The 25675-nt window shown below is 30.9% G+C and overlaps 2 protein-coding genes across 2 annotated transcripts; both read right to left on the reverse strand.

The window, feature by feature from the left end:
- Nucleotides 1–2438: 2438 nt before the first annotated feature.
- Nucleotides 2439–6003, reverse strand: LOC124839171 (glutamate receptor 3.6-like). Its single transcript, XM_088104552.1, has 6 exons — nucleotides 5727–6003; nucleotides 4281–5620; nucleotides 3922–4199; nucleotides 3787–3818; nucleotides 3180–3586; nucleotides 2439–3008 (listed from the first exon to the last, which is right to left on the reverse strand). The coding sequence occupies exons 1-6, from the start codon at nucleotides 5989–5991 to the stop codon at nucleotides 2547–2549; spliced, it is 2784 nt and encodes a 927-aa protein (XP_087960678.1). The 5' UTR covers nucleotides 5992–6003; the 3' UTR covers nucleotides 2439–2546.
- An 11179-nt stretch (nucleotides 6004–17182) lies between these two features.
- On the reverse strand, nucleotides 17183–20733 carry LOC124836476 (glutamate receptor 3.6-like). The gene is made up of 6 exons (XM_047311638.2): nucleotides 20459–20733; nucleotides 19011–20350; nucleotides 18640–18917; nucleotides 18513–18544; nucleotides 17897–18303; nucleotides 17183–17718 (listed from the first exon to the last, which is right to left on the reverse strand). Exons 1-6 carry the CDS (start codon nucleotides 20721–20723, stop codon nucleotides 17266–17268), a joined length of 2775 nt encoding a protein of 924 aa, XP_047167594.2. The 5' UTR covers nucleotides 20724–20733; the 3' UTR covers nucleotides 17183–17265.
- Between the last annotated feature and the right edge of the window lie 4942 nt (nucleotides 20734–25675).

The following is a 25675-nucleotide window of genomic DNA, read 5'->3' on the forward strand; positions in this document are numbered from 1 at the left end:
AATTTACACCATTCAATTAATAATATAATCAAATAAAAAATGAATTAAATAAAAATAAAAAATATTTTAAATACTTAAAAAATTAATATAAGATATTTAATAAAGGTTTCAATTATTAACGTGAGCCACGAACTCTAAGGAATCCTATGGACCGAAATGTTCCTATTGTCAAATATGGCTTGTGTATCGCACAAACACCCCGGCAGTACTTTTAATTACCAAAGGAAAAAGGTTTAAAATATTTTTCTTTTTTGAGAAAAAAAAAATGCTTTTTCTTTAAAAAAGAGAAATTACTTTTAAAAGAATCTTTTATAAAGTTGTAACTTCATCGTCACAATAAGTTCTTCCACACAACATGATAAATTGCACAAAAATACCGAGCAACTTTTCTTTTATGATTATAATTCATAAAATTTAATTAATTTTATTACTTTAATTCCATTCACATTATTAAATTATAACAGTTACGATATTTTCTATTTTAATGTTACTTAGAGTCTCATGATTTTATTTTTTTAAAAATAAAATTGTTAATAAACTTGGCCGATCTCAATTCCTGCCAACATATTTCAATATGCAAACTTTTTGTTTCGGTCATGAGGCTGACTCACCAAACTCCTTCACAATTTTGCTTTCTTCTTGTTCGGTCTCGCTCCAAGCTTCGCTGTCTTGCTCTTCTGTCCGGAAGGAAACCTGTCAAAGATGAACTGTTCGACAATTCAATAGAACAGTAATAAATGTGCAGTAAATACAACGTACCTATCACTCACATTTAACCTGTATTTATAGTTTTTGTCATAGGCTTAGGATTAGTGAAAAGTTAATCACGGTCCAATTTCAGCCTAATAGCTTTAATCGCTACTTACCTTGATCATGGTCTTAATGACCCAGATAAGCAACCGGCCGGTCTTAGGGACTCGTCCGGTTAGGGTGATCCTACGTGGTTTTCCTTGGACCGTCTGGCCCGTATGGTACACAAGCCCCCCAAGTCCTAGTGCACATAGTGGACGTTGGGTTGAAAGCTGACTGATATGTTGATTGCAGGTATGGGAGTGCCTTTCGCGGACTGTTCATCTTTGGCCGAGGAATATTGTGCTAGTGAGTGCGCCATCTGACTACCGGTTCCAAGCTATTGAAATCCTGCCGCCCTCCAATTTTCGAAAATGGGTTTGGGGCGTCTTCGCATCCGAACTGTTGATCGTGGGAATTTTTTTTATGGTGAAGATGCATTGACGGTTACAAAAATTTTCCTATAAACAGGAGAGTGGAAAAGCCGTAAACATTTAAGCCTTCTTAATATTAATACTTAATTGTGTCAAAATTACATTACTTTTATAAATAATCTTCTTCATAATCAAATAAAATAAAAAAAATCTATAAAAACTTAATTCAATATAATAATGCTTTATATTAAATTTGCAGCAAGATTAAAATTTTATTTTGTTAATCTCAGTGAATCAACGCAGAATTCAAAAACCTAAACCTTTGAACAGTAAAGAAAATTTTCATAATAACGAAAAATATTTGTTTATGTTGGTAAATCGTTACTGACAATCAATGACGTTCTAATACTACTTTTTATCCATTTTTAAAGGGTAATATTCTTTTAGTTAAATTCAACAAATCTAAATTATATATCTTATGAAATTACTAATTAATTAAATAATCTTTTTATTTAAAATTAGCAAGTAACTATTTATATAATTGGAGTCGTTTCAATTACATTACGAGAAAATGTATATTGGAATTGACTAAAAGCCAATTCATACAAGAAAAAACCAAAGCTAATTAGATTTTTTTTGGTCCCAAAAACTAGGTTCACTTAAAATATAAAAGCGAAGTTTATAAAGTCAATTTTCATAGGTGAATATTAATAGAGTTAGCTTACCTGACACTAAGAAGTATAGTAAATGAGAAAATGATATAATATATTTTAAACACAATGTTAGTTTATCTTAAAGGTAAACTGATTAAAACAAGACAAATGTATTTAACTATGCTTTAATAATAAATGTAAACTTAAAGCAGAAATAGAAATAAGGAAACCTCCAACTATTGTTATTATAACGAGAATTCTGTAATGTGTTTTTCAATTTCAAACTCCACTCTCTTAAACTCTTAAACTATGCTAATGTAATATCAAAGAGAACAAATTTGATGATCTAAAACACATAGCATTTGTGGAATTTATTGATGTATGTCCATGTCCATCACATAGTAATGGCTAGAAAAAATTGTTACAACATTAGTGGGATCATGGTACAAAAGTCCATTCACCTGGTCTGAAAATTGATTGATAAAATGGAGCTTATTTCTAAAAATAATTGATTCAAGATTAATCTCATATTATCCTAATTGCCGATAGTAGATATGTGTCACTTAATCTTTAGCGTGTCAATAGTCAGACATTCACATATTTAAGAAAACAGTAGGAAAAATCCTTAATGATAAAAAATTTTAGTCATCGAGAACCTTTGTGCTCATTATGAACATATTTAGTATTATGTTGCTGCATTGAAATACAAGACTCTTATAGATGTCGGTAGTTAATCTTGTGCACTGGGATTATTTTCTATGTGGACACTAACAGTTGAGTCATCCAAAGATCCACCTTCATGTACTACCTTTCTACAGGAGCATTTCTCCTTTCGCCTCCTCTTTGGCCTGTATATGTCTTCCCCTTCTCTTTCATTCACAAAGGAAAGGAACGATCGGAGACGATCAGAGTGAGATGAGCGCTCAATGTTACTGTTGGAGTCTCTGCTAAAACGGTAAACCATTCTAATAGCATAACATAGTAGAGCAATGAAGCATGCTATGCCACTGAGTAGGAACAGACCCCAAAAACTGTTTAGCTCAAGTCTGTCTATGCCTTGTTTTGCACCCTCTGAGCTGCACGCACTTCTCGTCAGCCATTTGTCATGAATTCTTTGGAGATTACCGTTTTCTGATAGTTTAAGGATGGCAGTTGACATATCAATTGATAAAGGAGATTCCCTGGGGAAGCCCTGTATGTTACATTCAAAACATGTTCAATCCATGTCGTTACACTAAGTATGTTACATTCACATTGGTTATAGAATTATTCAACCACCTATCTTAGTACTATGAATGATGAATTTGGTATATGTGATGTTGAGTTTCACAGAAGAGAAGTGATTTATAATTTATATACTTACAAAGCCCCATCCCATCTTGGTGAACTCCTGACCCACGATACCAAATTCACATCTTGTGGCTAGGAAGAGTTCCATATATGCACGTTCATCTATTATTGCAGCAACACCACCGTTAGCTGCTCCATCCTTCAAGGATTTTTCATATTCTGATGGGGAGTTCAGAGGAATAAGCCTGGACCTGTGTATGTTCAGCTCCTCGGTCAGATAATTCTCAGCAAATGAACCCCTCAGGAAACCAATACGATCGTTGCTTATTACTAAGCTTTCGATTCCTTTAATCGGTGAAGAGAGTTGTTCCACTGTCAGGATGGAGGTCAGACTTGCAATGTAGCTTGAGTTGAGTATCAAAACCACAAACAGCCATATGATCAGCACAAAGCGACCAAGGGTGCTAACAGTTTTTTCTCCTGCATACAAGGTTTTTTTTTTCCTGGATGTAAGACTCAAATCTACACAAACCATTTTTCGGCTTAAACCAACAACTTTGAGCTTTAGGATGATTATTTAGGTATATTTCTGTCTACTGTCTTCAACAAATTGAGTTTCTTTTCACTACAGGAGGAAAGCAGCAAGGATAACTAGATAACAAAAAGTTACAATCACTTACTATGTGCAAAAAATAAGGTTGAGAAGCTAAACCTGCAGAAATGAATGATCAAGATGTCAGGGATTGATGAAGTGTGCTAGTAGTCAAGTGTAACAATCAAGATCATATTTTAAAATTGTCTTGCCACTTAATTACCAAATAATGGTGACAAATTGTCTTCTGGCAGGGCCTCTAAAATCATCATTTATGCGACGCTCTAAAATCCACACAACAGCTCCCACCACTAAGAAAAACATTCCTGTCACAAACCACATCATTGGACTGAATGGTGTTAGGAAAGCCCAAGCACTGGATTTCAACTTCTTGATAGGTGCCACAACAACTAGCCCGGACTCAATATATGGCTGTGTAAAGTCCACTATCTTGGTTCGGTTAGTAGTAATGGTTATGTCTCCCACCACAGCATCGAAGGCCTGCACATACAAAAAACAATTTCTATGCAAGAATTTATAATAAACAAAATATCAGATAGGTTATGAAAACTTGATACTCACACCGACTGTTATCATGTGAAGAAGATCTGAATTTAATGGGTTGGTTTTACCATCTCCAAATGAAACAAACTTGTACGGTACGGAATAAGGCAACAAGCTGAGAGCAGCCGTGAACACATCTATGCAATAACCACCAAACATCTCAGTTCCCTCAGTTCTTGACACAAACTCACGATAACTAATTCTAAGTGGCACCCCAATTCTCAAGGGTTTTCCATTGCTGGAAAAAACCCATCCACGTGGGGTTTGAGTCGTTTGACCAGGCCAGATGACACCATAGAGTCCATCACCAGAAATGGAATGATTAGGAGACTCACCAGTGTGGAGGCCAGATGTTTCAGACCAATAACCAATCCTCCTAATTCCACTGCCTATCACATTAATTACTTCATATGATGAATGCACCAAGTTTCCGTCTTGTCCAAACATCATTTGCCCTGTTAGACCACTTCTGTTCACCTCTAGAATTCTTTTAAGCAGCTTCTCACCATCAAGAAACACTCCCATGCTATCAAGCTCAAAACTTCCCCCCCTTAACATGTTTAGACTTGAATCATTTGAAAATGACAATGTTCCCCCACTCCCGAAAAACGCATCGAGTGCAGAAGCAAGCACCCAAACAGTGTCGTAGGCGTAAAACCCAAAGGTGTTCAATGCGAAAGGACCCTCAGCAGGATCCTTTTCCTTGCTCACTTTGTTCCAGCCAGAACTAAATTTTCTTTTGGTTTCTGACTCGGGAGTATACATGCGCAAGGTGATAAGACCTTGGATGTCATTTATGGATTGAGTGGTGAACAATGATGGGTTTGAATCTAATAATGTAGAAAGCCAATCTGTGGCTATCCACGCATACCCATTTACCATCATGCCAAGTGACCGAGCCACATGCATTACATCTAGACCAAAAGAAGGGTATATATGAAGGACTATTACCCTTGATTGCATTAAAGCTATCTTAACTAATGCACTGTTTATTTCTTCCCTAGTAATGTTACAAGGATTAAGTGGTGCTTTGTGTGATATTTTACCGCGTTTCTCTGCTAGCTTATCCCCTAAAACGGACACCCCATTTCTTCCATGATCATCATCGATGTAAATGGCTATGACATCTCTCCATTGAAAGTGATCAACAATTTCTGCCACAGCAGTCATCTGATACAGATCACTCTGCGTTGTCCGAACAAAATATGGGAACTGCAGTGAAGTCAGCGTAGGGTCTGTTGCTGCAAATGAAAGTAGAGGCACTTGCATCTCATTTGCTATGTGTGAAATCACATGTGCCATTACTGAGTACTGGGGACCTATTATGGCAGCAGTTTCACGCTCCATCAGCAGAAACGCTGTAATAAAAAATCAACAAGGCAGTGACTAAGAAATATGTTTCTAAAAGGGGAAAACTCACAAAAAATGAAATGGAAAACTGGGTTGTGTTGGAAACCGGCGTACAATCAATGATTCCTAAAAATCCAGCGGATAATTTGGTGTCTAGCATTGAAATCTTAAGCCTAGTTCCGTTGAGAATGGTTGGATTAGAATTTATATCATCCACTGCAGCTTGTATGGCAATTTTAGCTACTCTGCCAATTGTGGAATTGAAAGATAAAATTGCCCCAATGTTAACAGCAAGTGGTCTTGTAGAAACAGAGCTTATTCCTTTTGAAGGAAAGCCACTGTAGAAGACGACAAGGAAAAGAAGCAAAACTTTGTTCATGTTATATTTTTCCTGCAAAAAAAACAAGAGAAAATAAGACAAAAAAAATCCTAGTAACTTGTTAGTATTTTATAGTATATATATAATAAAAGAAATTGTACGATAACATCGCTGATTTGTAAACAATATTGAGACATGAAATATATTTGAATGAATGGTACCGAGATATGATATATGAATAAAGACAAAAAAATTGCACATAAGAAATATTCTTGCAATGATATATAAGAAATATTTGGACTGTAGTGGCGTACTTTGATGAAAATGGAGGAAGCTGAAAGCTTCGACTGAAATTGAGGAACAGAAACGTGTCTCCTTACAGTTTTACTGAAACAACTAGTTGTAGTTTATGCGTGACATGTCTTGGAATTGGAGAATCCTTTTATACTTGTAGGCCATGCATAATAAGTTTGGTGCTATCAAAATTATAACAATATATGTTTATAATTTTCAATTTTTCAAGTGTGAATTTGTTGATAGATAAATAGATAAGTGTAACTATAACAAACATCAAGATAATTGAAATAACTAAACATCAACCAAAAATATTAAAAACATATAATTCAAATATAACACTTCAATTCTAGCCATAAAATATTTAAGAATGTATAATGTGAAAGATAAAACCCGGTAATGATAAAAGAGTCTCTTGCAATGCAAAAATAAATCTTCTTCATACTTGTGGTTTCTTATTGCTTTAATCTCCCTTCCAAAATGTTTCCACGCCATCATAATTAGCTTGTGAATTCTTCTGACTTGGTTTTCTCTCATTTTGTTGATTCCATCTTCAATGTTTGTCCTTCATATTTCTAATGTAATATAAACTAAATACTATTAATGATAAAATAAATCAAATAATGCAATTATGGAATACTAGATTGAACATGCACAAATTATTTAAACACACAACTACTCACTTGACGTTTTCAAAACTTGTGTATACTTTGTCTTTCAATATGAATGAAAAAAGAAAAACTACTATTCATAGCCATTTATACTTTTATCCTACTGAGAATCCAACAATGTGCTTGAGTCACGAGTTCTTAATTCAAATAATTATTATTTAAATTCTTAAAGTAGATTGATACTAACTACTCTTAGGACAAAGAATAAAATGTATTCATCATGACATTAATAGACGATATTAATAGAATATCATGGGCTCATTCATTCGTTAGTACAAGGAGCAAAATGTATTTAATATGATATTGATGAAATAACATTATTGTTTTATATTTCTTTCATTTGATTTTTCTCTCGATTCGATAGAGATTGATAAAGCGATGAAATATGAAAAGATTTGAAACATTATACTTCCAAGGAGATCTCTTTTGCATATTAGATCTACAATTTGAAGCTTCTTTGATAAAAATAAGTCATCTCATGTAACTTATTTATTTTAAAAATGCATGTTATTTGGAACAAACTTATGAATTTTAATACAATTTGGGTATGTACAACAAAATTTTCATCCAATGCTTACTTGTTATTTCTAAACATAAATTAAAGAACTATCAATGTAATTTTTACGTGAATTAAATAATCAATATAGTAATGCCAAATCACAAATTTTACCTATAAAATCCTTTATCAATTTCTAATATATTTTTTTTTCTTTAATAACTTAGCAAATGCCAACTCTTTAGCAACAAATTTAGCAAGTAACCTAGATGCCAAGGAAATTATGATTAATGTCATAATGTTATTTGTTTTCTCGTTCAGTCTCCATTCTTAATAAATTGTCATTTGATTGTTACTAGATCTACAAAATACAATATCACGTAGAAGTTTAATTGAATGTTAAAAGCTTGTATACACTCAAATACAAAACATTTTGAACACAAATTGATCATAATTTATCTTATCTTTACTTTAGATATTATTTACAATTAGTATTGTTTAAGTACTTGAAGTACATAACACCTCTTTACATACAGAATTTATGAAGCAATTTATATGTAACTTATTTATATGAAAATAAAACTTTGAAAAATTGTCATCCTCATCATTCTTTATGAGATAAAACATGTTATAGTTGTTAATGAGGTGTTCGAGTTTTTTTCTATCTTAATTAATTCCTCCTTGTTTCTCAAGTTCTTGATATTTATTATCGACATCCAATTTACGTAGATGATATTATACTCATTAGTGAAAATATTTTTCAAATTTAAGATAAAAAATTCTCGATGAGTTGAAATTTTTTTCTTAAGACTGAGGTTGTTCCCAATACAAGTAGTATTCATTTGGGACAAAAGAAATATACTCGTTCTCTTAAATATTGACATGATTGTTTCTCATCTCAGTTCAACTTCTGTGTTATATTATAATCACATACATGTTATCTTTAGTATAATCCTAATTGATATGTTTCGTTTACAATGGTTTAATTGGTAGATTAATCTACTCACTATTCCAATTAACTATCCAAATATCACCTATTTGATTGAACATCTCATTTACTTCATTCCAACCCCACAACTCTTTATTATATGGATTATAATACGTTAACAAATTTTCTTAACAACTTTTTGAAAATAGACAATATGTCACTATTTTATTGGTTTGTATATTTGAAACGAACCAATCACGAGCTATCACATGGACTGTTATAAGAAAATTGTACAAAAAAGTTTTTAAAAATATATTTTTCTTATTATATATAACTCATATTTTCTTGTGAAATGAATGGTAGTACATTTTCATATATATTATTTCCTATTACGTCACGTCCTCTCCCGCCCTCTGTTCATCTAATGAAGTTTGTTATAATCTGATTTTTTGTAAGGCCATTCTTTTAAGTGACTATAAGATGTGATGAAAATAATAATAATAATAATAATAATAATAATAATAAATGTTTGTTAGAAAAGAGAAGAAATTTAATAATTTTTGGTTAAAAAGTAAGGTAAATCACGAGTCTCCTAGAAATAGAGATTATTAAAATGAATTTATTTCTTTCAATAATTTTTCATACGTATTATAAGAAATCAAATTTTTTTAGTCTTTAAAGAACTCAACTATTCATTATAAATGTACTGAATTTTGTAAGTTAAAAAGAAATATATGAATGAGATGCGAAACGATGACTTATTTAAAGATAATTAAGGAATACTAATCAAGAAAATAAGTGATTTTGTCGGAATTCTGGTGCTTCTGACGAAATATTATAGATATTGAATAGCATTTTAGAAATAATATGGAAGAGACTGCACTAACTCCGTTTTTGTGCGTAGAAAATATCCTCCTTCAGAAGACAGTAATTATTTGTCGTGGAAAAAGTGCAAATAAAAAGTAATAAAGGCGAAAATATCTTCTTTGAGACAAGAAAACTAACAAACACTAAACAAAAGTATGCCTATGATTGAACTCAAATACAAAAAGCAATGTAAAAGAGTGAATATCTCGATCATGATGTTTACTAACTTTTATCAGTGGGAACTGTGTCACAATCAAAAGTGGGCGTGTTACTCGTAATGGTGGTTGACCTTAAAAAAAACATATCATGTTCAGATAACAATTTTTAACTATTCTAGTTGGTTCTTTTTATGTGAAATTATCTTTTAACACAATAACAATCCATTGAGAATCTACTTTTAAGAATAATATAATTATTTAAAAAATAATATTTTGTGTTTATAAAGAAGAAGACAAAAATGAAAGATAAAATAATAGATATAAAGTAGATATTAAAAATTATAGAATATCTATCATGGTCCATAGTTTAAAAGAAAGAAAACTGACCAGTAAAATCTTTTACTAGTGAAGAAGCCTTTTGAGAAAAGGAAAAGAAAACGACAGAGGACAATAAGAACATTTATATAGACTTATAACAGTAGCAAAATCTCCAACAGAGGACCATTTTATCTTTTAGTTAATATATAAGACGATGTGATCTCTCACCCTCTATATTTCTGATCCATGGTTCCAATTTTCTGTAACAAATAAGAAAAATTGCATGACTGATAAAGTTATGAATCTTTAAAATGCTTGTGATGCTTTTGAGTTGCGTTTGATTTTCAACTAGTTAATACTTTTATCATCATTAAGTTTTCTCCTAAACCGCTATGTAGTAAGGGATAAGTATAATTAATATTTGTTATTATGCTTATTGGATTCTTTTTTTGTATTTTTTATTATAGATTTTCGTGTCCTTTTTATAAAAAAATTCTAGAAGTTTAATATTTTCTTTTAAAGATAGATATAACCTTTTGTTATATTATTTGTATAGAAGTAGAAAGCTAAATAAATTTGAAGGGGAACTTTTGAGGGTCTTTCGAGAAGAAAGTTCTTTATCTCAATGACTTATATCTTCACTCAGCAAGAGAACCAAATATCATTTCAACGATTAGGTTATTCGCCAAATGTACGGAGAAAGTTTACTTTGATATAAAAGTAGCATCTTACTCAGCAAAATGTTAGGCTCGTCCAGCCAGAGAATGGTTTTTGGTAGTAGTTTAAAAGTTAAGTCTTGGATGAAATGAAGGAGTTTTTGAGACAGGGAATTTATCCAAAAACAAGAGAAGAGGATAGGCACCATGTCCAGAGCTTAAGAATGTCTTCCATCTTTATCCATTCAACACTTTTTATCATTTTTGTGTGTTTTTCTTATTTTTCATGTTCATGATTGATTATCTATAGTATTTTGTGCTATATAAGCATTGAAAAATGTTTTTGAACATAAATAGAAAGAGAAAAACTTAGAAGGTTGGTTACATACATAGATTACAATTTCTTGATCATTCCAAACATTTTTTTCATAATACAAATATTGTATTAAAATAATTAAGAAAATAGTATTTTCATTTATAACTTCTTTCTAAAGATTTAGAACAAGTACTTGAGTTATTTTAGAAATATATTTTGTGGAATATTTATTCATGTAATCCAATGTCAGTAAATATTTACTTTAATTGAATAATATAATTTTAATTTAGTATGTTTTCAATTTAATTTCATCTTTTACTAAAATTGAATCAAACTATGTTTATATTACTACTTTGAATTAGTAGAAAGTATTGAAAAATGATACTCAAATTTTTTGGATTACTACTAGATCAATTTAGTATACTTTAGTTAACAAATGATCATGAATTAATTGAATTATTTTAAGTTAAACCGATTAAATTATAGTAAAATTTATTGAGATCCTTAAATTTAAGCTCAATTTATTAAAACGATTGAATTATTTAAGTCCAATTTAAGTTCTTAAAATGGATTTAATAAAATAAGAGTCTTATATATTATAATTTAATCTTATACTCAAAATTAATGAGATGGTGAAATATGGAGTAAGAAGAGTTTTTTCTAGTTCAAACTCTCACGTGTTTTCCATCCATAACATCCTAAAAGGAACCAAATTTATTAGCTTCCTGGTGATGCTTATAAAACCGCCAAAGCAAATGAACTTGCTGGAAAGAAGATTAACCTAATCTGGATCAGTACCTAGTATTAGCACAAAGATTACATTATTTGTGGATCATCATGGTTGGAAGATTGTTGCAATTAATAGATCTGCATTATTCCTCATAGCTTCTTTATTCATTCTTTTTATTCTTGTAATGATACATTTGTGACTAACTTGATTTTCCACCTCTAATGCACATACATATGTTGTTTTAGAGTTGACTTTGGTTGAGAGGGAGTGGAGAAGGAAGCAACAAAAACAACAACGTCAAAGCCACCAATATACTTTATAATGAAGAAAGCAGAAAACGAAGAACACTGACAAAGTTAATACAGAGGAAGAAGATTCGTGGTTTACAATGTTACGTGTGAGGAAGGGTAGGTTTAGTTTAAAGGATGAGTTAAAATATAATTAATATACACATATATCTTCTCTATTATTTTAACTAATATATTTATATTTTTACTTCAATTATATGTTAATATAATGAACTTTGTACATTTGAATGTGGTAAATGTTGTATTGTTGATGATATATAATTGCATGTTTTGCAATATTCTCTTAGGGCTTGTTCTTTTGAGTGGATTTGAGGGAGTGGATTTGAGGGGATTTGAGAAGATTTGCAGATAATTTTTTTTGTCGTTTTTTTGAGCAAATTTAGAGGTAAATAAGAGTGAATTTGAAAATATTTTTTTTTGATTTGTCACGTCAATACAATTCTATACTAATTCTGACAAATTTTATTTTCAAATTCACTCTCATTAACATCCAAATTCGCTCAAAAAAACGACAAAAAAAATTATCTGCAAATCCTCTCAAATCCCCTCAAATCCACTCTCTCAAATCCACTCAAAAGAACAAGTCCTTAAAGATGAAAGAACATAAGTATGGGAGACTTATCATTCGAAATGAAGAAGTATTAAAATAAAAGTTAATGTTAAAATGCAATATTTATCTTTAATGAGGAAATGATAATTGCATGTTTCCTTTGATCCTTAAAATGTATCAAAGACGAGTGATTTTTCTCTAAATCATAAGACATCAGATATATTTCTTACTCATGAAACATTTTTATTCACACTTAGTCGATAATATTTTGTAACTAAAAAATATTAACTTTTGATTGAGTAAGAAAGTAATCTTTGCAATAGAAAGAACTATAATACCACAATATTGTGGTGGGTGTTTATGTTTTAACAAGAATTTATGTTTTATTTTTATTGAAAACAAAATATTTGTTCCTTACATTTTTAATTTTTTTTACAAATATGGTGATATATGTTTCTATTAATGTGGGTTACCCCCTCTTTATATACGCTAGCTGCCCTTTGGAAATTTGTTGAGCTCCTCGTGTTTCGGCAATTCCATTTCAATCTGATAGCATATTTTGATAAAATGGAAAATATTATAAACAATTGTTTTTGCACTCAACTTTTGCGTAATAGTTTTTACATGATAGAAATAAGAAATGAGAGACAAATGTATGATTACGAAAGCAGTATGGTAAATAGTGGGAAAAAAATGTTAATTACGTAGAAAATTGAAGAATGGGAAATCAAGTTGGAATAAAATAGCTAAAAAAATCAATACAATTGGAAGATTTGGTTTGGTTGAATCACTACAGGTGGAAAAATTCATCACTCTCAATTTGTCACCAGCCAAAGATGAAGACAGCAATTCGTGTAATTTACCTAACCAACAAAATGATGTTTTTTATTTGATGCAATTCAAGTAGTAAACTATAAAAATGGAGGTAAGTGTGACAATATATACATTGACCAATATTTTCTTGCATTTAATCATACCATAGTTTTCAATAAAATTAGTCAATAAACCTCCTTATCGTGTCGTTATCTATTAAATCCAATCATGAATGCTTTCTAATTTGAGTGGTAGAAATATTAATTATAGTAAATAATCATGAATGATTTCTAATTTGAGTGGTAGATAGATTAATAAATAATCATGAGTTGTAATGAGAGTGGCTTCTAATTAGATGCAAAATGTTTGTGAATTCTCAAATTCGTTGAATTATCTTAGTGCTTTGGCAACTTGCCTACTAAATGCTTGAAGCACTAAACACTATTGAATATTATCTAACACATGGATAATCTTATCTTAATCTTAGATAATTTTAGGTTAATCTTAGATAATCTAAATAAGGCATATTTTCCACAATTGTGTGTGATATTTTGAATGGATTTTTCTCATCACATGAGAAGACCCATTCCATATGAAATATTATGAAATGTTTAGTTTTAATTATTAGGAATTTATTAGCATTTTGATGAGAATAGTTTTAATTTTAATATAAGGTTTTACATTCATATTTACTTTCCAACAATTATTTCCTTTTGATATTTCAAATCTCCCTTCAAATAGAACGAATTTTCTTTCATTATTGTTAACACGTTTTAATATTTACATCATGGTCATTTGTTAAGTTATTCTTAAACTAAAAAGTTACTGATAAAACGATCTCGTTGTCCATTGTCCTTAACTCGTGTCATCATAATAACTCATTTCAACTTCACATTCACATGAAAACTTTCTGATTTTAACGTTAGATTTGAATTTGATTAATACACGAATTCATAAAAAAAAAAATAAATCTATAAAAAAATTGTTAGAATCAAATTTAAATATTTAATAAAAATTATCATTTATATTATGTAATCTATTAATAACAATGTGATTAGGAAAAGTTTAGATTCTTGAAAACAATTACACGTGAACACTTGATCTATCAAGAAATTAGAAAAACTGTAGAATGCAACTGGATGTCAAAAAAGGTTTTCCATGATGAATTATGTTACATAAAGATTTACTAAAGAGAGATTATGTATGTGTTTATATGATGTTGAGTCTTAATTAACACCACTTTTAATCCAAAACTTTAAGATAATAAATTTATGAATATTTAATTTTGCTTTTTTTATCTAAAGTAAGACTTTAACTCATTTAAATTCCAAACATTAAAATAGATGTTAAGATATATAAATGGAAGAATATTGATAGATTATATATATATATATATATATATATATATATATATATATATATATATATATAATTTATTCATAACATAAAGTTTATAAAGGATTTTGTAGGCTCTAACTATATAGGTAATGGTACCATAAAGTTTATTTGTATGTATGTTGTCACATTATTTGGAATTACAATTAGTTTGAGATCAACTTGTAACTTTTGGTAGTTTATCTATTATCTAATTTAAGCATATTTCATTCAGAAGATGTGAAGGAGACTACATGATTGTGTATAATAGAACACTCAATGACAGTGGAATACTCTGTATTATGCATTATAATAGTCAAAGTATGTGATACACCAAGTTGATGATTAAATCTGACTTGAGAGAACCCAATTTCTTAAACAGAGTTTCATTAGAAAATTATGGGTACTTCTATTGTCAATAATAGGGGTGGGCAAACTACACTATTTGCACTGCACTATAAATCCATTACAATTAACTATAAAATAGTTTTAAAAAACTGAACTGAACTAAAAAATAGTTCAAAAAAACTGAACTAAACTATTTTTTAGTTCAGTTAACTACAATACAGTTCAGTAAACTGTTTTGTGAAAACAGTTCAGAATTAAAGCTAAATGATACAGAATTAAAGCCATCATAAATCAATTGGATGATTCATCCTGTTCAACTTCACATAAGTTTTTTACATGAATTTATTAGAATCATGAACAATAATAGCTGGCATGCTATCCTGTTTTTCACTCCAATCTGCAGGTTCGAGAGGATTCTTCTGCTTGCCTCAACCAAACTTCTTAGGAACACGATTATAATGAAGGAATCGTTATGTGATGACTGAGATGATTTGGTAGCAAACAACCACATGTAATATCCAAAAGGGTCTCACATAACTAGTTGAAAATTCAAAGAACTCTTACTATTTTCCTTAGGGTTAAGAGACACAATCCATAAAGTAAGAAGTACCAACATTATATTGCACCATAAACACCTTAAATTCATCAATCAAGCAGAAAAATAAGCACAAAGAATGAAAAGGGACAATAAAAATGGCGAAAAGAAGAAACCCCACAACATTAAAATTTCATAAATCATAGGTTTAAGGAAAATACAGAGTAAGGCGGCAGCACATAGAGGCAGAGACAGCACAGACAGGTAGAGACAACACGGAGAGGCAGAGGCAAAGAGTGACAAGCTCGAACACAATAATCGAATCACTACTTACCTCGACGGTCAGTATGGCAGTGAACAAGACAAGCCCCTCGACAGTCGATACAACAACAACGACAAGGTTCAGAGCAGGGTCACCGTTGGAACTCTCCTTTGTCGACAGAGTCACAGTGGCAGCGGCCGCGCGTCACGGTAGGGCTAGGGCAAAGTCACTGTGGGTTTTCGTTGAAGCTCTCTTTCGACGACAACGGTGGACAGCGATTGGGTCACGGTAGGATTACTGTGAGTTTTCGTTGGAGATCTCCTTTGCCAACAAGATCATGGTGGGCAACATCGCATCCAGCCAGGGCAGGGTCACGTTTCAGAAATAATTGGAAAGGAGAGAACGATAGAAAAGCAGGGCAAGGTCACGTTTCAGAAATAATTGGAAAGGAGAGAGGAATACAGTTCTCCTATAGTTAACTGAACTAAAAATGTGATCAGTTCAGTTTTAAAAATTAAACTATAAAACAGTATATTTAAGTTTTTAGTAAAAATGGATTAGTATTTTTTAGTATTATACAGTACAGTTAACTATAGTTAAGTACGGATTAGTTTATTTTGTCCAACCCTAGTCAATAAGTATATGAAGGACCTTTTTGTTATAGTAGCACGTCACTCTCATGGCTTTGAAGCTAGCTATACCCATAAGGGCGTTAACTGATATTTAAAGGGCCTAAGAATTTACTACCCTCTTCTTGAGTGTCCTTAAACCGATCCATCGTCTCCACCTCCGTATCATTCATCTTATGTCAATACATGTGTAGGGCTATATGGTTCATCAGAAAAATAACAAAGTACTTTAAATCATCTCTATGTCATAAAGGCAATTGCAAGTTTTTTATTTGGTTGTCTTGGATTGTGTTTAGGTGAATATGTGAATCGAGAGGTTTAGGGTTAGGTGCAGGAAAAATGGCTTTTGTACTAGTTTGTGGTTTCTAAAATGTTTAGGAAAGATTTTGGTAAGACTTAATGAGTGATTTAGTCCTCTAATTTATTGGTTTGGTTTATTTTAATCATTTTATTGTTTGTGTTTAATTTAGTCATTCAATTTTTTTCGTTAAGATGACATTAATACTTAATGTCATGTCAATTTGTGAAAATTTTAATTTTTAATTATTTTAAAATTTCTTAAAAAGTATAAACAGATGATCATGTTACGTGTCAATATTATTATCACATGACCGTGGTTGTTTTTAATTCAATTCTTCTGTTTAAAATTTTGATTCAATTTTTTCTCTTTATTTTTTCAAACTATCCAATTTTATTCTCATTAAATCAAGATTAATTACAACTTATATAAATATGTTAAAATAATTCTTTATAATTTATATATCTTATTACTCCAACTAAATATTTAAATCATTTTATTTTTTAATACATAACTGTAAAATTATTTTAACATGCATATACAAATTTTAATTAAACTTAATTGTTAATTTGGTCTTAAATGGAAAATATTTTTAACTGATTTATTTCATATTTTCTTTTTAGAAAATTAAAATTGGTCGTTTAATACATAAAAATTAACTAAAATTAGGAAAAAAAAAATCACAAAATCCTAATTTTTTTTCACCTTTTGGCATCTCTTTACATTTGTAGCTAGTTTTCCTTTCCTTAATACATAAATACTCTGAGATTAGCATAAAGCTTGTTAGCCTCGGGTATAATTTTGAACATGGACACTAACAGTGGAGCCATCCAATTCTTCATCATGCGCCACCCTTCCACTTGATCCCTTTTCCGTTCGTTTTCTCTTTGACATATGTTTATCTTCCTCTTCTCTTTCATTCACAAAGGTAAAGAATGATCGAAGACGAGCGGAGCGTGAAGAGCCTTCGGAGTTACTGTTGGAGTGTCTGCTAAATCGGTAGACCATCCTTGCAACATAGCAAAGAAGAGCAACGAAGCATGCTATTCCACTGAGTAGGAACAGACCCCAAAAGCTTGTTAGCTCAAGTCTGTCTATGCCTTGTTTTGCACCCTCTGAGCTACATGCACTTCTTGTTAGCCATTTGTCATGAATTCTCTGAAGATCACCATTCTCCGAAAGTTTTAAGATGGCAGTGGACATGTCAATTGCCAAGGGAGAGTCTCTTGGGAAGGCCTGTAATGAAACTCAAATTATGAATTTTTTATTCTTGCTGTGAGTGGGAATGAAATGTGTCTCACTAGCATGGATGCCACTTCTAATGTTAAAAAAACTTATCTTTTAATGGTAGACTTTGAAGAATGAATGTGGTGGTGGTGAATTTCACAGAAAAGGAAAGAATAAAAGCACTTACAAAGCCCCATCCCATCTTGGTGAACTCTTGCCCAACAATACCGTATTCACATCTGGTAGCCAGGAAGAGTTCCATGTATGCACGTTCATCTATTATGGCAGTGACACCTCCATTGGCAGGACCATCTTTCAAGGCCTTTTCATATTCTGATGGGGAGTTCAGAGGAACAAGCCTTGATCTGTGTATGTTCAGCTCCTCTGTCAGATAATTTTCAGCAAAGGAGCCACTGAGGAAACCAATCCGTTCATCGCTTGTTGCTAAGCTTTCAATTCCCTTAACTGAGGATGAGAGCTGTTCCACAGTTAGGATGGAGGTGAGGCTTGCAATGTAGCTTGAGTTGAGTATCAAAACCACAAACAGCCATATGATCAGCACTAAGCGACCAAGGGTGCTCACAGTTTTCTCTCCTGAAAATAAGTACACATCTTAGAGACTAGAACATGAAAAGAAACAATCACTTTTTTATTGCTCAATGTTACTGGGTTAAAAAATGGCCTCTGTATACTTTTTGATTATCTATACCATACGAAATAAAGTATGCGTTCTGTTTAATATTAAAGAAACAAAATGCCCCAAGGAACTGGCAAAGGAAAAGCTTGAAATTTCAACCACTTACGATGAGAAAAAAACAGGGTTGAAAAGCTAAACCTGCATAGAGAAATAATTCAGATGTTACCAATTACTAAAGTTTGTATTCTGTCTCAGTATAAAAGAAACGACCGATTTGGCGAATAATTAATTACCATATAATGGTCACAAACTGCCTTCTAGCTGGGCCTCTGAAGTCATCATTTAAGCGACGTTCCAGAATCCATACAACAGCTCCCACAACTAAGAAAAACATTCCTGTCACAAACCACATCATTGGAGTGAATGGTCTCAGGAAAGCCCAAGCACTGGATTTCATCTTCCTTATAGGTGCCACAACAACTAGCCCCGACTCAATATATGGCTGTGTAAAATCCACTATCTTAGTTCTGTTTGTGGTAATGGTAATGTCCCCCACAACTGCATCGAACTCCTACATGCATAGTTTAGAAGGAATTTTTATACATTAAGTTAGAATAATCTCATAGAAACTGGATAACCAATGAAAATTAATTGTAATATTCACCCCAATAGTGATCTTGTTGAGAAGTTTTGCATTTGGTGGGTTCGTTTTACCATCTCCAAATGAAAAATACTTGTAGGGAACGGGATAAGGCAACAAGCTGAGAGCAGCAGTGAACACATCTATGCAATAACCACCAAACATCTCAGTTCCCTCGGTTCTTGACACAAACTCACGATAACTAATTCTAAGTGGCACCCCAATTCTCAAGGGTTTTCCATTGCTGGAAAAAACCCATCCACGTGGGGTTTGAGTCGTTTGACCAGGCCAGATGACACCGTAGAGTCCATCACCAGAAATGGAATGATTAGGAGACTCACCAGTGTGGAGGCCAGATGTTTCAGACCAATAACCAATCCTCCTAATTCCACTGCCTATCACATTAATTACTTCGTATGATGAATGCACCAAGTTTCCGTCTTGTCCAAACATCATTTGCCCTGTTAGACCACTTCTGTTCACCTCTAGAATTCTTTTAAGCAGCTTCTCACCATCAAGAAACACTCCCATGCTATCAAGCTCAAAACTTCCCCCCCTTAACATGTTTAGACTTGAATCATTTGAAAATGACAATGTTCCCCCACTCCGGAAAAACGCATCGAGTGCAGAAGCAAGCACCCAAACAGTGTCGTAGGCGTAAAACCCAAAGGTGTTCAATGCGAAAGGACCGCCAGCAGGATCCTTTTCCTTGCTCACTTTGTTCCAGCTAGAACTAAATTTTCTTTTGATTTCTGACTCAGGGGTATACATGCGCAAGGTGATGAGACCTTGGATGTCATTTATGGATTGAGTGGTGAACAATGATGGGTTTGAATCTAATAGTGTAGAAAGCCAATCTGTGGCTATCCACACATAGCCACTTCCCATCATGCCAAGTGAACGAGCCACATTCAACACATCTAGACCAAAAGAAGGGTATATGTGAAGGACTATTACCCTGGATTCCATTAGAGCTATCTTAACTAATGCACTGTTTATATCTTCCCGAGTAATGTTACCAGGCTTAAGTGGTGCTTTGTGTGATATTTTACCACGTTTCTCTGCTAGCTTATCCCCTAAAGCGGACACCCCATTTCTTCCATGATCATCATCGATGTAAATGGCTATGACATCTCTCCATTGAAAGTGATCAACAATTTCTGCCACAGCAGTCATCTGATACAGATCACTTTGTGTTGTCCTAACAAAATATGGGAACTGCAGTGAAGTGAGTGTAGGGTCCGTGGCTGCAAATGATAGGAGAGGCACTTGCATCTCATTTGCAATGTGTGAAATCACATGAGCCATCACGGAGAACTGGGGACCAATTATGGCCACAGTGTCATTCTCCATCAATCTTAATGCTGCAAAAATAAATCAACAATGGCTCTTTAAGAACATACATATTTTTTCTTACAAAGACCAAAAATGTGGAGTGAAAAAAAAAACAAACGTGTTTGAGAAGAACCTACAGTCAACAATTCCCAGGAACCCAGTGGATAATTTGGTGTCCAACATTAAAATCTTTAACTCAATTCCATTAAGAATAGTAACATCTGAGTTTACATCATCCACTGCAGCTTGTATAGCAACCTTAGCCACTCTCCCAACTGTTGAATTGAAGGACATGAGAGCGCCTACGTTAACAGTTGTTGGTCTTGTAGATACACTGCTGATTCCCTTTGAAGGGAAGGCATGGTAGAAGATGAGGAGAACAAGAAGCCAAATCTTTGTCATGGTGTATTGTCCTGTACTGGAAGAACATAACAAAGGCATAAGTAGCAGTTGTTGAATAATAAAAAAACTAAGTTAAGAAAATCAATGCTACTTGTGTGCACTCTTTGTAACTAAGTAGAAAATGAATATTTGGACTATAATACTACTTTGCAAGATGTGAATACACAGAGGATTCTCAAGGCTTGAGTGAAACAGAAGAACACAACAAAGTGTCTCCAGACACTTACAGATCTTTTGTTCCTAAGACATGCAGAGTGCTGCTTGATATTGAATGCCCTGATGAAGCATGGTAAGGAACCATTTTATAGGACGGGCATCACGATTCCATCAGTTATAATATTATACTACTATTATATGAATTAAGATAAGTTATTTTCTCTTTTTCACTTTTTTTTTAGATGACAATGTCGGTTGTATTAGCAAATTATTATTCATACCAAGAGTATTTATTGTTAAAAAAAATTAAATTATATTTTATTAAGTTAAATTTAATTAAAATTAAAATTTAATTTATATTTTATTATATTAATTTAATTAAAATATAATTTATATTTAATTTAGTTTATATTATATTTTATATTTTTTATAATTTTATTATATTTTATTTTAAAAATTTATAAAATATTTTTTTTAAAATATTTGTAGCCATTGATGAATACTATGAATTTTTAAATGATTATTGATAGATAACAAAATGGATAATGGATTGAATTCTTTTATTATGAATCGAGACATTATTCCTTTTCCACTTGATTTGTTGTGATCCTAATCGTGGCTCATGATGGTAAACTACTCATAATTTATAGTTAGTTTACAGTATGTTTCTTTTACATTAATTTTGTATAAAGACGCACTGATAAAAGTTATATTTATTTGTTGTTGCAACACTATATAAGAAATTGTACACATATATTCCTATATTTTTACATAAAAATATAAAATATTAGTAATTATTTTGTAATACGAAAAATGTAAAAGTACACCACAATAGATTGTGTTGCGGTGAAACAATAACAATAAAGAAATAATTAAAATATTAATTTTGAAGGTATTTTCTTATTAAGATTTTGAGAAATATTAACATTTTTTATTACATTCAATCTAACTTAATTATAAGTAGGTTGAAGGTTGATATCCTACTTATTTTTTCGAAATTTACTAATTACATAATTCGTTCTCAAATTATATTAATAATGATATTAAGTGGCCTTAGCAGTGATTAACATCGTCTTCAATAATAATGTCATTCTATATATAAGCTCTTAAATTATAAGTGGCCACTTTCACCACAAAGAGAGATGGTACTCATAAAATTGACGTTGACAAAGGAATAGTAACTCATATCACACTCTCATAATGCTATATTCTCTATTTTATTGTTTTTAATTTGTATACTTTGCTATTGCGAATATTATGTATTCTATAGATTTAACATTTGTCCCAAATATTTATTTTAATGTAATAAAGTGAATAATCACTGTACATGTAAGATATTATATTCAAGGTATTATTTATTTTAAAATTTAAAATTTTGTTATGATTTAATTTTATAAGATATTTTAGAAGATGAAATAAAAAAAGTATTTAAATAGTTTTAAACTTTAATTTTTAAATCATGTAAAATTATTGAATACGGTAAAAATAAATTTTATATATTATTTTCAAAATTGCACCAAAATATAGTGTTGTATTAAAAAGGAAATACACATTACACATTTTACAAAATTTTAATTACTAAAGAAAAAAGAAGAATGGAAAGGATAATCGTATGAAAAGTCATATCCTTGTAATAAATCTATTGAACTGGCAGTGTACTAAATACATTTAAGACATGTAATGCTAAGCCTAACTAGCACTGTACTATGCATTCAAGACGTGTAATGGTAAATTAAAAAGCATGCAGTCTTAGGTCAGAAGCCAAAACTTTTTTCTCAATATCATTTTCATTTTTTTTTACTCAAAAAATCATGCTAAAAAGTATTTTTTTTCGCCTAAAATATATTATAATATATTATTTAAATTACTCAAACATATTATGAATAAAGAACTCATAAATCTGATGATGAAAAAAACTTAATAAAAAATTATATATTTTCTCATAAATAATAAAAAAAAGGTTTTAGTAATTCCTAGAGTCAACTACGTAATTTGGGATTTTTAAAGTCTTATTTATAAATTTGGAAAAGAGTTTTACAATAGGATAATTTTCTGTTTTTTTGTCTTTTTAGTGTGGATAGAAGGATGGTTTTTATTAAATTAGTCAACATAAATACAAAATTAACTTTCGATTTTCCGTTAGAATAGCTTGTTGAAAACATAGTTGTGCCTTTAGAGCCATTTCATTATGTATCTATTTCGACAATTATAGATCTTTGATTTTAATACGGTCTCCTTAGTGGATAAATATTTGCTAAATTAAACACATAATAGCACACTGAGAATATTTTTCTAACTATTTACAATTGGATATCATGGGGTATTCATTCGAATTGGAAAGAAAATTGAAATTATACCAAGTTGAATATTATGGGTGTTGAAGCCCATGGGTGATTATTTATCTATTAAATAAGTATTTTTAGTTTATTTTTAATATATAGTTTACACTAGATCTATTTTTAATAAATATTTAATACTTTTATTTATTAAAAAATATATAGTGTTTGTTTAAATTGACTTTATTATTGTAATAAGCATCATTAAATTTAAATTTAATTTTATACATTTTAATTATTTTAAAATATAATTTTTTAGTCACGTTAGAGTCAGCCGTCCACTCTAATAATATAATTATTTATAAATTAATTTAATATGAAAAACATACTTTAACTTTAATTATGTTTTAAACAAATATATTTCAGTTATATTCAATTGAAATACACACCATGATTACACTCCTTAATAACTAGCAAAATTTCCTCTATGAACCTTTTTTAGAAACTTGAATGTGTTTCCCAGCCTTACATATTTACCCTGGAAGCATCTCCCATTTACTTGAAAGTCAAAGAAAAGAAATAAAGAGTTATGAACATTTATCCTAATAAACAAGGTGACCAGAATTTAGAAAGAATATAATTTTGGATAAATAAATTAAATTAAATTAAACATTTACAATTTATTTATTTTTAATCCATTTAAATTTTATCTCAAAAATCTCCAAAGTGTTACGTAAACTATCTAATAGCATTGGAATGGATGACAAACCTAGCTTTTAGGATACTCTTCGCTTATTTATAACTAAATTAAATATGAATATGAAGTAGGGGTTACCGTATCTATCAGATTATTACAAATCATCTTTATCGAGATAACCTCTTTTAACTAAGTCCTGGTTTCGTAATAAATGTACAAAATTTGAAATAATAGTATTATTAAATTTAAAATAATAGTATTATTAGAATGAACAAACTGAATTCAACAGATAGTGTTGGATTTGCAAAGCCTTTCCATGTGTTGCACACTCTCAATGCGTCACTGAGTGGGCCAAGGCATCTTCTGTTTTTTCTTTTTACAATATTACATGTCTCTCCATTCAAAATTAAGGAGTGCTTCTTTAATTAATATATATATATATATATATATATATATATATATATATTAACATTTATTTAAAAGATATTTTATAATCCATATTATATATATATGACTTAATTTTAAGAAACTAAAGATGTCAAACACAACTTAAAATTCATGAAAGATTCTCCCAACTACAAAATTAATAAATGAGAAATCCATATAATACTTATTAATAAACACATTTTGACACTGTACTATGTACTATATGAAATATACTCGGAGTTAATGGTCATGGACAATTATCAGGTATTAATAGGTCATATTACCTTACACTCTACAAATATACAGGATTAATTATTGATTATTGGGTTTGATTCTCTAAAGTTATACTGCACTGATAACTAATCCTTGACTGTCACAAACTCTATAAATAATACAACTGATGTCAGGTACAATCATCTTCTTTTATCCTAATAAATCTCTTTATGAAACATATCTGATTTGAGCGTCGGAGTGTCTTCTGTAGGTCAACCACCAATCAAAAAGATTACTTGAAAAGTTGATCGATCGGAACATAGTAACAAAGGACGACCTATCCCGATAAATGTAACTGAAACAGATACAAATGTATATAAAGTGAATTATACGAGTGAATTCCATCATTAATATGCATGAGTTGCGGATTATGTGAAATGGATCTAATAGCATACCAAAATACTCAGCCAGCACTCACATTTTTTCTTGTGAACATCCAGGCCGGCTTGCATGATTAGTCATGAATTATTATCCCTACATAGATGTTAATGAAATTTCATTTGTCACGTGCTAAATACTTAATATATTTCAAACTTAGTCAAACAACTGATTTTGGTCAAACTTTCCAAGCACAAACCAATCTTAGTGCGTTTTGAGGTTTATAATTCAAACCAACTTGTGCAACTTTGTATTGTTAGAATCTAGCTCTGTCAGAAAAGATCTATCGGATACTATTAGCAGTTGAATTTTAAACCCTAGGTTCAAATTGACCAAAAATAGCAAAACCTAAACAGAAATTACCATACCCTACTTATTTTGTATGACTACTTCGAGAATATTTGGGGCTGATGATTGCAACTAAAGAAAGTAGGAAATTTGTAGTTTTCCGTCGGAAAAAAACTGTAACCTACGAAATTTACCATGAAATACACTCGACAACTCATGGTTTTACAAAATGAAAAATCCCTATATTTCGTACAAACAGACATTCTTAAATCTAAAGTCAAATCATACAGGGCTAATCTTCTCTAAATGTCAGCCGTATTACTCTTGAAGCCACAAATGTTAGATTCTTTCAAGATTAACTTTCTCATCACACATTTAATAGTAAATATTGACAAAATTATATCAATCTTTGATTATTGTATTTAGGCAAGTCCAGATCACAGTGTTAGTGTCTTGTA

This window comes from Vigna umbellata, chromosome 1, assembly GCF_029865625.1.
Source record: "Vigna umbellata cultivar VRB3 chromosome 1, Vumbellata_1.0, whole genome shotgun sequence".
Classification (NCBI taxonomy): Eukaryota; Viridiplantae; Streptophyta; class Magnoliopsida; order Fabales; family Fabaceae; genus Vigna; species Vigna umbellata.